This window comes from Orbicella franksi, chromosome 3 (genome assembly GCF_964199315.1).
Source record: "Orbicella franksi chromosome 3, jaOrbFran1.1, whole genome shotgun sequence".
NCBI lineage: Eukaryota > Metazoa > Cnidaria > Anthozoa > Scleractinia > Merulinidae > Orbicella > Orbicella franksi.
In genome coordinates, this window is record NC_138147.1 from 2,971,277 (window position 1) to 2,983,607 (window position 12,331).

At 39.0% G+C, this 12,331-nt stretch overlaps 2 protein-coding genes across 2 annotated transcripts in view; both read right to left on the bottom strand.

Moving 5' to 3' along the window:
* The window catches only part of LOC145480659 (gonadotropin-releasing hormone II receptor-like), a 125,091-nt gene extending 115,639 nt beyond the window's left edge, over positions 1–9,452 (bottom strand). Inside the window, exon 1 of the mRNA XM_081458947.1 lies at positions 9,437–9,452. The gene's annotated coding sequence lies outside the window, so the exon portion shown is untranslated. The remainder of the gene's footprint in view (positions 1–9,436) is intronic.
* On the bottom strand, positions 530–7,446 carry LOC145480660 (GPN-loop GTPase 2-like). The gene is made up of 5 exons (XM_081458948.1): positions 6,872–7,446; positions 4,487–4,643; positions 2,557–2,717; positions 1,654–1,790; positions 530–1,387 (listed from the first exon to the last, which is right to left on the bottom strand). The coding sequence occupies exons 1-5, from the start codon at positions 7,262–7,264 to the stop codon at positions 1,336–1,338; spliced, it is 900 nt and encodes a 299-aa protein (XP_081315074.1). The 5' UTR covers positions 7,265–7,446; the 3' UTR covers positions 530–1,335.
* Positions 9,453–12,331: the final 2,879 nt, after the last annotated feature.

Below are 12,331 nucleotides of genomic sequence, written 5' to 3' on the forward strand. Positions count from 1 at the left end.
TGATCATACTTCACTTTCATCTACTACCGCAGTACAAATATGAATTATTTCATATATACTTCACATCATTCACTCACGGGAAGATATGAACTCAATTAATTGACCTCGCTCCCAATGTGTGGCTTCATAGCTCAGTTGGTAGAGCATCGCACCGGTATCGCGGAGGTCACGGGTTCGAATCCCGTTGAAGCCCTGATTTTTTTTTTCAGGCTTCTTCTTTCCAGTTGCTTAAATTGGAAAATTTACTGCGATGATCATACTTCACTTTAATACTTGTTCAACTTCAACCCAAATGATTTTCATTCAACAAAAATAATTGTTCAGCCTCTACCAAAATCATTTTCATTCAACAATAATATTTGTTTAACTTCAACCGCAGTTATTTTTATTCAACAATAATAATTACTCAACTTCTATCATGCATAGTTATTTAATAACCTACCTTCTTTTATGACAACGGTTTTGAAAGTTCCCGGACATTCAAAATATCGTCATTCAACAAAATTCCCCTTCCCCCCCGCCGCCCCCCCCCCCCCCCGAACTACCCCGAACGCTGTCACAAATCCCTAGTGTTTTGGGTACCCAAAACACTGAAGGCGTAAAACTGTAGCAAGTGAAATCATCCACAATTCTGCTCGAAACCCATTTATCTTCTTACGAAGCTTTGTCTCAATAAATTAAAGCGTTCTTTAGCTTGATATAAACACAATACGTCTCTGAAAATAGTCGCAATTCATAACAGACTGTCTGATCCGAGTCCGCAGTTATAACTACATAAAAAACCGAATTCACGCGCCAAAGATCCTTGTATGAACATGCGCTTGGTGCCTATCGATAACCCTTGAAATGCACGTTATTTAAACGAGAAAGGCGCTTTCTAAACCTGCGATAGTGCGGTGATTAAAATCAATACACGAACGAACGGCCGTCACGCAATATGCAGGTCTCAAGCTGTGATCGCCCTCTGTGTATGTTGCCTGTCGGAAATAAACTCTGTCTTAGACTACTTTGTCGCTCTTTCCTTGACCATCCCTCCTAGTATACGTAGACTTTGCCGGCGAACAGTTCTCTATGTCATTAAAAAGAATTTTTTTGTTTCGGAGTCAAAGCCAAAATAAATATAAATAAAGTATAGACAAGGCTTAGATCTTTGGATATAGGGAAAGTCTTAGACTTGTTTATTTGTCGCTCTTTCCTTGACCATCCCTCCTATTAGATTTTGTCATTAAAGCAGTTTTTTTTTTCTTCGGAGACATCTATAAAAAATGCAAATAAAGTAGACAAGACTAAGTCCTTTGAACAAGAACAGCAGATTCATTCTCGTCTCGATGTCGATTATCGCTTTTCGTCCTCATCCTCCATGTACTTCTCTTGAATTGCTGCAGTTCTGCAACGAGACAGTGCAAACAAAATTGTGACCGTTGCTAAAAGTTGCCCGACAACATCTTGACCCACAAGGTCGACTAACGTTAGTTCCTGTGCGTGCACAAAGCACGAGAAGGAATGGGGCCAAGCGGAAATGTGAAGAGTGTTCACTGGGCCGTATTCTCCTTAACTCGCTCGTTCTTTACATTTCATATTTCATTTTACGCTACATGTACATGCTCGGTCAGAGAGCAGCGCGAGTTTCTGATGCTGTATTCATGAACTAACCTGAAGAATTCAAAATCCGTTCCTACAGCAGAGGACATCAGTTGGCTAAAGTTTCCCTTGTTGTCTTCAAGATCACCAAAGAGATATCCATTAGCTCGATCGACTGATTTCATCACCTCAATCATGCTTTCCTTAGACTGTAAAAAGGAGCTTGCAATTAATTCATAACCGGCAGAGGTTTTCTGACTCACGTAAAACTAAAACCAGTGCATCATAGATCTGCAATTGACAGGTATCTATACAGGGAGCCCATAATTGTTCTCTTAGACCAGAGAGTCGTTGAGAGTTCCCCCACCCCCATCCCCCTAAGTAAGGTCTCTTCTTAAGGCGAGAATCCAATGAAGCTATTTTCACTTTCCATAAATCAATGTCTTCAGAAACTGCTTCTGTAAAAGATATATTCTCGTAATAAGAATCCATGTCACATTTTTTTTCCCTGAAACATTACATTGGTCTGTTTTCCTAGCTTTGAACAAAATTGATCATGGTGACAGGACCATACAGTGAAAAACTGTGACCGCCAGCTCTTGAAAAATACTGCCTTAGGTTGTAGGCCGAGGGCAGCATTGTCAAGTCTGAGGGTCACAGTCTTTCACTACATGGACCAACCCTAAGCCAGTAAATAACTTATTTATGATTGTATTTCCTCTTTCTCAAATCACTTTTGTAATTGTTGACCTTTTCAACACACACATCGTGGGCAATTTACTGAAACTGTGGGCAGAGATAGGAAAATCCAGACCGCACAAAGAAACAATCAGATTGCAGGATTCATTACTGTGCCCTCTTGGAAAAAATAAATTGCAATATGTCGAGTGCAAGCCACTTCTCTTAAGCCATATTTCATTGCTGCACTATGTCAACAGGTTTCTTAATCACACCTACAGTGTATTAATAGTGTACCTGAATATCCAGTGTTTTAAATGACACCAAGCCATAATCCTCCACTAAACCAACCAAAGCTTCATTCAGCTTTTTATATTTCTGTGTAAATGGATTGTCTTTGATGTGGTCCAATAGAAAATTCAGATCTAACACATCTGTGTAAAAGTCTAGGTTGAATGCTGATAATAATAAAAAAAGAATTAAAAAAAAAACTGAAAAAAGTAGATATAATTAGCCTGCAGAGCAGGCGAGATTTTTTCGAGCGAGCGCTCACATCGTAAAAAGTTCAGCCGCCATCTTGAATTTTTCATGCAGTGGAAGACTGGTGAGAGAAAGAAAGTTTTTCCAAGGGGGTGAATGATAGGCAAGAGGAAGGAAGGGGAGGGTTCTCATTTTTCCCCTCCCCCATCCCCCACCGTCTAACATGGTGGTCTAACATGGCGGTCTAAAAAGGCGGTCGCAAGGTTGTAACGCTAACTCGCCCCAATAAGACGCCTGCACTGCAGGCTAATATATAATTTACAAATTGTATTATTGGCATCATAGTATTGTTGGCATCATGCTCAATACATAAAAATTACATTGTAGTTTGCCAGAAGCCAGTCATTCATTTCTCAAATTTTGATGCACATACAAGTCCTTTGTTTGCTAAGCTTAACCTTATTAAACTTCAAGATTATATTAAGCCTCAAACTATCTTTTTCATGCACCAGTTTAATACTGGCAAACTACCAAAGATCTTTGATTCGTTTTTTGTCGAAACATCTTGTAAACATAATGTAAATACTTGCTTTGCATCTAGATCTACTTTCTATCTTCCAAAAATTCGAACAAATTATGGCAAATTTAATATTCGATTTAATGGACCTAAATTATGGAATGAACTCGATGAAAGATTCAAGTGTTGTACTTCTAATCAATTTAAAAAAGAACTAACTTCGCATTTCATTAGTCTCTATTAATCTTTACTGAATGGGATATTTTGATGGTTTATATCTATTTATTTTGTTTTGTTTTGTATATTTAATCTTGTACCAAGTTTATGATATTTGCGTGTACCAATGTATTTGTTGTGCCTCTTTCCTGACTCTCACATTTTTAATTATTATAATTACGGTCACCCAACTAGTTTAGCTTTTTAGTTATTTTGGGTGTCGCACTACTGTATGTACTGTTCTGTTTATTTCTTTCTTTATTTATAATTATAATCTTGTAAATTCTTTTAGTTGTTTACAGTAGTAGAAATAAACTGTTGTTGTTCAGAGAGGTAACAGACAAAAACATGTATACAGCTGCAGTTATTCCAAGTACATGACTACCATTAAGCGACAAAAGTGTGAGACACTTCACTGTAAAATTCTACATAATGTACATTTGAGTGTCTGGAAACATCTCCTCCCTACACCCTGACAATGTTGATTTTTTATACTTCTAAGACCATGCAGACCACAGAACCTACATGTACACAACATTGGATTGGAGGACAGGGGAGATCAGAGAATTATTGCTAGATAAATATGAAATAAAATAGGGGGTTAAATAAAGTGCCATTTTCTGAAATGATGTAGACTATTTTTGTTGCCCATGTGAGTGAGTGAGTGAGAACTTTATTTAAGTGTCTAAAACCTTATAGCCTGGAAATAATACACCATACTAATTAGGGGACACTGCTAAATAACTATACTAATACTAATATTAATACAATAAAAAATACATGACTTGAAGGGCATTATGTGCTGCATAGGATGCAGCCCTTACAGCCGGTGTCTATTAAGCGAGTTATATCCCTTTTGTGAATATAGTTTGTAAAAGCCTGCAGTGTCTTAGCTGATCTGTCAGCCATAGACAGTTTGCCCCATAATTTGGGACCTACATAATGCAGAGAGTGCTTCCCATAAGTAACAGTGTTGTATCTAGGAGTGGAAAAATCTGTACCATTGTACCATACCTAGCTTTCCATACTGCTCGACCAGATCAATCTTGGATAACACATTGACGTGAGGCAGCTCAACATGAATCATAGTAGACAAAGACATGAGAAGAACCGAGATGAACTTCGTAGGGTCGCTACAGTGATGTGAGTCAACAAGATGAACTGCAGCAAGCTGTTGGAAGAAAAAGTATTACCTTCATTTCATGACAAAGAAGGTCTTCACTGATTACATAATTCTCATTTACTGTGTACCTTACAATGTCATTAAAGAGAATATTGTAGAGGATGGTCGCATACTGATTGTACTGACACCACATAAATCGTATCTATAACAAAATTCTTGATCGTGATTGGTTCTCTGCATGCCTGTTTGTCATGTAATTGGCGTGCAATCATGTGGGTGACCAATTACAGGTATTCAATTACAAATGAACTGCAGCAAGCTGTTGGAAAAAAAAGTATTACCTTCATTTCATGACAAAGAAGGTCTTCACTGATTACATAATTCTCATTTACTGTGTACCTTACAATGTCATTAAAGAGAATATTGTAGAGGATGGTCGCATACTGATTGTACTGACACCACATAAATCGTATCTATAACAAAATTCTTGATCGTGATTGGTTCTCTGCATGCCTGTTTGTCATGTAATTGGCGTGCAATCATGTGGGTAACCAATTACAGGTATTCAATTACAACTTTTTGTAATTGAATACCTATGTGATTTGCAGGTCAATTACACACGCTTTAATGGCTTCCTTCTTAATGTTTCCCACAGTTTTTAAAACTCATGGAGAGCGCTACTGACATTTTCGTTCAAACGAAGTTCTCCAAAGAATCTTTTAATTTCGAAATTTGTTATAGATACGATTTATTAGTAATTGGACCTCATGTAATACAATTCAGAGAGTAATCATGCTCATGATTTCAAATGGGCCTCATGCTTCTTGCTCGTATGACTTTGAACTTACTTGCCTGATTACTCCCTGAAGTGCACTCCACTTGGTCCGATTACTATTACTAAGCCTGATGGGTGCTGAGATTGGGGGATTTTAATCCTTATTATTTCAGGTAGGAGAGGCTGCTCTCTCATAGGTCTGCTGACATGTAGGTACTGTACACAAGTAGGGTCAAAGTGGTTGTTCACAATAACATCCGTCAAAAGCAATATTTGGGTGTGTAGATACCCATGGTCAAGACACACAGCAACCGGCAGGTATATTTTGCAGGTTGCAGGTTGCAGGTTGAAATTTAATTATAACTGGAAAACCACTGGCACTTAAAAGAAACGTACAGGTGGTAGACTTACCGTGACTGTTACATGACACTGTTTACAATCACTCCATAAGGTGGCTCCCACCTAAGTGCCAAACCGGCCGAAGCAATGGGAAGAGAGTATATTCCTATTATTTTAAGCCTCCAATGAATTATCGTTTTTGAAGAAACATCTGAAGTATCATCTGAAATATCTGCTGAATTTGGTTTCTTCCCTGTGAGTACCAAAATAAAAGCACACTGAGCTTGTGCTAGTATATTCCGTCGGTTAAAATCTTAAGACTTATATTATTTCATTTCTTTATTTATTTGCTTCATTTGTGGTAGCAATCTTCTGTTGTTGAGGGAAGACCCGAGCCAAATCTGGAATCGATGGAAACATCTGTGGAGCAGCCATGCAGATGGCTTTGAAGAGATTTCACTGGTCTCATGCGATCAGCGTGTCGATCAATAAGTACTTACAATGGATAGATCGTGTTTTGACTATGTGAAAGACGTGAACTACTTTATGTAAGAACCTCTGATGAGTATAGGTTATTAATTATTTTCAGTGCCAGCGGTTTTCCAGTTATGACTAAATTTCAACCTGCAACCTGCAACCTGCAAAATATACCTGCTTCACAGCAACAGAGGAGCAGCATGGTCGCAGAACCTATCTAAAACAGCTTCCTTCCCCAGAATAATGTTTTAAAACCACAAATGACAACCAAATGTCTTAACAGCTGACGTCATTTATCACTCATCCAAAAGCAGTCAAAATGACATATTAATATCTCAAGTGTCCAAAATGTCAGACCTGATCAAGAACTTATAGAAAAAGGTACAAGTCATGTTGTTGACAGCTTGTCTCTTATATATCAGAAAATCCGAAATGGCAAATGTCTTGTCAGCAGCAGCTACACTGTACAATATGTTTAAGTTGAAAACAAGGTTCATCTAAACTGCATATCAAGTACATCTAGTTTGCTTTTTGATCTCTGGTGAACTCAGTTGCTTTTGGTCTCTGACTGCAATCAAACCCACAGGACCTGTAACCTATAGCGGACTGTACAGGGAGGCTCTGTCCCAATTTTTCAGGCTGGAGGGTAAGGGTTTGGAACTAAGTCCCCCCGGGTTTCACTTACTCTAAAGTCCCACTTTTCCAGCTGCCTGACGACATTTCTGACGGACGTATGATGAGTATAAAGTTCCACCTGACCGGGACAATCAAACAAGAAGTAATGGCCCTTCAATTCTTTGAGCTTTTTCTCCAGCCAGTCAATATTTTTCTCCAGATATTCAATACAGTATATCAGCCCACCGTTCGGACCTAGCTTGAGGTTCTCCATCACATCGTTTAGTGTGACAAGTGTCGAGATGTCCACTGCACAGTTGTAGCTCAATGAATCGTTGGCAGGATCGAGGTTTACAACGGCAGCTTTTCGTCCCAAGCTCGTTAAAAATTCGCACATCCCGGCACAAAAGGTGCTTTTACCAGAGCCAGGTGGGCCAATGACAATCTGTCCAAATGAAGGCATTCTAAAGAAAGTCGGTACAAACTCTCTATGATGAATCCTTCTGGCGAGAAAACTCCGCTCCCACCGCCATTTTGTTAGTTTTTTGGTATCCAGACCACTCACGGAAAATAAAGTACCCAGTCTTCTCACGACTTGTGACGGTTCCGCCCGCAGGCCAAAGGCCAAGGGCCTGTTTCTCGAACGCCCCGAAAACTTTTCGGGCCTGCAAGGCCATTTTTAGTTCACCTGTATCTAAAAACAGAAAGGTGTATGCGTCTGAAAGTTCTTGTATGAAAGTAACTTCTGTTCATATTAAGAGTATGTGAATAAAACAGCTCTGCTGTGATAAGGTTTGAGATTTTGCTACGGCTTTTCTAGTTTCCTCCTTTACAGCCGTTATTAGGGTCGTCACGCAACGGGGGAGAAGCGTTGCGTGACCACCCTAATAACGGCTTCGGAGGAGACTACGGCTTTTCGGGTGAGAAAACTTTTCGGGACCTTCGAGAAACGGGCCCCAGGAGAGAGGTGGCAATAGGCCATTTCCGAATTACCTTGTGCCTCTGTTTCAAAACACGAGTCCTAGTGCAAAACCATTCATTTGAAAATGAGTTTGATTTCCATTAAAATAAACCTGTTGGTGGAACGCATTTTCATACGAAAACTTATGAGTGGTTTCGCACAAAGCCTCGTTTTGATACAGAGGCAAGAGGTAACTCGGAAATGGCTTTTTGTCTTGAGTTCGTGAAAATCGCAAGCAAAAGTTTTAACCGCAGGGCATTTGAAAAACCTCAAACACAAAGGGTTGGCTCTGTGGAAGGTACATGAAGCCGAATGCGTAGAAATGTACAGACACAGAATGACGCTGGGATATTTCATCTGGGACTGTAGCAAATCATGGTACGTATTTTTCTACTGACTGACGGCAACGTGTGCATTCCAAACACAAAGCTGGACGCTCCACTAAGTGTAAATATAGTAAATATGCTTCCGTTTTTCTAGTTTATATTCAGTTTATAGCCGAATGCGTGCTACTGAGAAACATAACTGGAAGCAAAAAGAAAATAAACGTCTGAACAGACTAGGAAGTCACCCTTGCTCACCATAGAGTCTCAAGTAGCTCAGTGGTTAGAGTATCTGGTTAGATCACCGAGGGTCGTGGGTTCAAATCCCATGTCAGTGGAACTCGGAGTTTTTTCAGAGTTAATGCTATTTCTACATTCAATATTCCAGTATCTTACTCAAATCATTTTCAAGGTCATTATTCTTCGAATACATTATATGATGTACATTCAAACCTCTATTAAGCGGCCATCCTCATTAGGCGGCCAGTAATCAAAGTCCCGATGAGGGCTTTTCTATTGTTTTTACCTCTAATGGAAAAAGTTTATTGAGGATGCGTCAGTCAGTCATCTGATACCAACCTATCCTACCCTAATGTTTACCTCACAAATTAACTATCGGTTCAAAGAATTAGGAGCTGTACTACGCAAGATACGAAAAACCACCAGGAAACCGCCTTTTATAGCTGGTTTTCACGTGACGTCACTAAAATTCGAACTAAAAAACTATTGATCTTCCTAGATTTTACTTAAATGATGTATAAGAGCAGCTAAAAACTAATATTCATACAAATTTTCGCTCCGAATGGGTTCTTGCTTTTGTGATACACTACGCTTGAATTTCTAAGCTTTTGCGTGACGCGGCATTTACATGACGGCCTAGAGAGCTGTCATGATGGTTAAAAAAGTGACTTATTTCGGGGAACTTGGCTATCTGAACAGTTCATGTCTTAGAGAAAGTATTATTTTAACGTTTTAGAGTTCCTCGAGGGATAAATGCACGCTTTTGTAGCAAAACTCAGTGACAGATGTTTCTGTTGGTTTCCGGCCGCCATGTTGGTGCCCATACGGATGGCACCAGCATGGCGTCTCCATACAAATCTCTATAAATTTGGGGAAAAAATTTCTTCGCATATCTCGCATAAGAAAAGTTGCTGTGACCAGAATTTTGACAAGAGTCTTTGCATATTTACCTTCTTTCATTTCCCAGATTCTGGACTTTATCTATTGACCGGTTTTGATTTTTATTTTAATCTATTTTGAATTGCGTGACACTGAGAACCAGCAATATGTGGCCCAAAAAATATGTGGTATTCCTTATCTAATGCAGCAGCACAAGACCCTAAAGTGCCACTGAAACGAAATTTTCGTACTCTCTTTTATTTTCCCAATCTATAGTTTGAAACGTGCTCAAAGTAATGGTGAACTTTATTTCTGTCAATTCCTAACGGAAAGTGCTTTTTTTAGCTGTTGAAATCAACTTTTTGGAGCAAAACAGTGTCCGGGCTCTGGAACCGAGTTTAAGGACCTTGTGACGTCATTGGTTGTATTCACGAAAGACGGCGCTATAGATTCTCTCTTGTTTTCACTTGATTTATTCAAGTTTATTCTTCATATTGTCGATACCTACTAGTTTTCTACCTTGTAATTTCTGTCCAGCCTTGACAGGAAATACACATCATAAACATTGGAGGGCGCCAGAGAGTGTAGATTCACCAAAATAAATGCTACAGATTAGAACAGCTCAGTATACTTTTCGAACATCTTGAGTACTCGATTGGAGATTTCGAAGACGAGTGTGGCAACTTTTATATCACGTCCTTAAGCCTAAACACGATATTTCGTCGTCTGTTTTCAGCCTGGTTCTGAAATTTGGATTCTCACATTTATCTAAGGTCTATTAACAAGGTTCGAATATATCCTCGGCAACTTTATTGCATTAAAAGCCGTAAGCGCATCAGCCATCCGCACAATCACGAAGTTATTAACGGTCCACAAGCTTTGAGTCGAGTACTTCTTTACACACAGAGGGTATCTTTTTATGATACTAATAAGTGAGAGTTCTTGTGGTAGACAAAATGTATCTATGAAAATTGTGATCCGCAGCAGGGTTTGCTTTATCGCCGCATACGTATCCGTGTAAACAAAGCGGAAATTTCGCTTCTCTTTAACACGTATCTCCCAATTGCGATATTTCACGGCCGATGGATTACTTTGAGTTCTTTAGCACATACTTATGTCTATGGTCTTCATTTAATAGTATCCAAGTTCAAAACAATTCGTTAAAACGTCACTAGTTTACACTCCTTTCGAAAGGTTTATCAAACAAAATTTGAACAATTTGCATATATGACCTTTCGCCACCGACATTGTCACGCTTTCTCTCGTTTCCTGAAAACATACCTGTAGGGTCATGACAGCTTAGTTTACCTTTATAGTTTAAATTCGCTCCCTCATATAAAAGAAGAGGGATTCTTAAATTGTTGCTGTTGTGATAACTTGTAGGATGTAGCAGATACAACTGGACTAAAGGTCACTGTGGCACAATCTCGTCCGCTGTGAAACTCACAAAGTGTCCGGTTTCCTCGAAGCGAAGCGACTCGAAAACTCGAAGCGTTGTTGCTGCGATTCGTGCAGCAGCAGTCCGGATAATATTTTCAAAAGCCGCTTTCTCTTGTTTTCATGTCTTTTTTACTTTATGAGTGTAGATATTGTTTAATTGAGTGCTGGCCATTTCACCAAGAGTCCCGATCATTTTGCGATCTAAGAACTCCCACTCGTTTGCTTGCTTACATAAAATATCCTGCAAATATCCAATTAAATAGACTGAAAAGCCCCAGGATCGACTCTCCACCTCTTCATGTCTAAGGCTACTGTTATCATCTGCTTTACAGCTCTGAGATGTCCCTAAGATGCTTTTTGGGGGTCTTCGAACAGTAATCTCTTCTCCCATAATCACTCTAAATTTTTAGCGCGGCATGAGAGTAATACAACCAGTGACGTCACTAGGCTGTTTTGGCCGCGCCAAAATGGCCGCCAATTTTGGGCTTAACCAGCCAACTTCGAGCAGCTGAAAAAACAGTTTTCGCTCACCGTATGCGAAAAAAAAGTTTGCAGTGTTTCCAAGTAAGGTTGAAACTTTATTGCTAAACAAAAATCTCACATACAAAAATTTCGTTTCAGTGACACTTTAAGAAAAAGGTATTCCACAATTATTTACACAAGTTGATGTAATCGAAAAATTATCATAAAAAGATAAAGAGGGCGAACACCACGTCTGATCAACTTAGAATGACTTAAATCTCCCGCCAAACCTTTATATAGTCTCCAAGTATCCCGTGATGCTCTGCCGTCAGAATAATAATTTCTGACTAATTCGTCCCTCAATCGTCGGAGATTACATTCATAATCTAATCACCCTGGAACAATTATAAAATATTTTGTAACTAATCTGCAGTAATCATAATCACAGCATCAAGCGCGGGCATCTCGTTTATTGATGTAGTTCATCATCAAAAGGAAAGTACAACAGCAAATAAACAAAAAACTAAAGCAAGGTTGAAAGATATGGTATAGATCTACGGTGGCTCTTACATTACTTATACAATCCCAAATAGCCTACTAGCCCCTAGCTAGCAAGAGATTATCACCTTGATAATCTCTTGCCCCTAGGGATTCATCGTACCAACAAGCACGTGTTAAGTACTTCTACAGTTAACACGAATCATACATAATGAACATACTCTAGTGGAATTAGCCCCCAATTAGTTAGCTAGCTAAATGCCCCCAATTTAAAAACGTTGATGAAGATGATGATGATGATCATCATCATCATCATCATCATCATCATGATCACGTGAAAAAATATATTTTGTAACGTTTCGCTAATGATACTGGAGTATGCTTATAATGTATTATTCGTGTTAACCGTAGAGGTACTTCAGGCGTGCTTGCAGGTATGATGAATCCCTAGGGGCTATTAGGCTATTTAGGATTTTGTAAGTTATGCAAGACCCACTCGAAAGCATCTCTTTCAACTTAATTGTTTATTCACTACAGGCATCAATAAACGAGATGCCCGCCCCTGATGTGTGTATGTGTTTATTAAAATTAGTTACAAAATATCTTATAATCGTTTCAGGGTGATTAGAGTATAAGTATATTTACTGATATGTGATATATGCACTAGCGTCTCATTTCGGGGGAGTGAACTGAAAGAGTCATTAAGGAAGTTTTTAACGTCAGATGT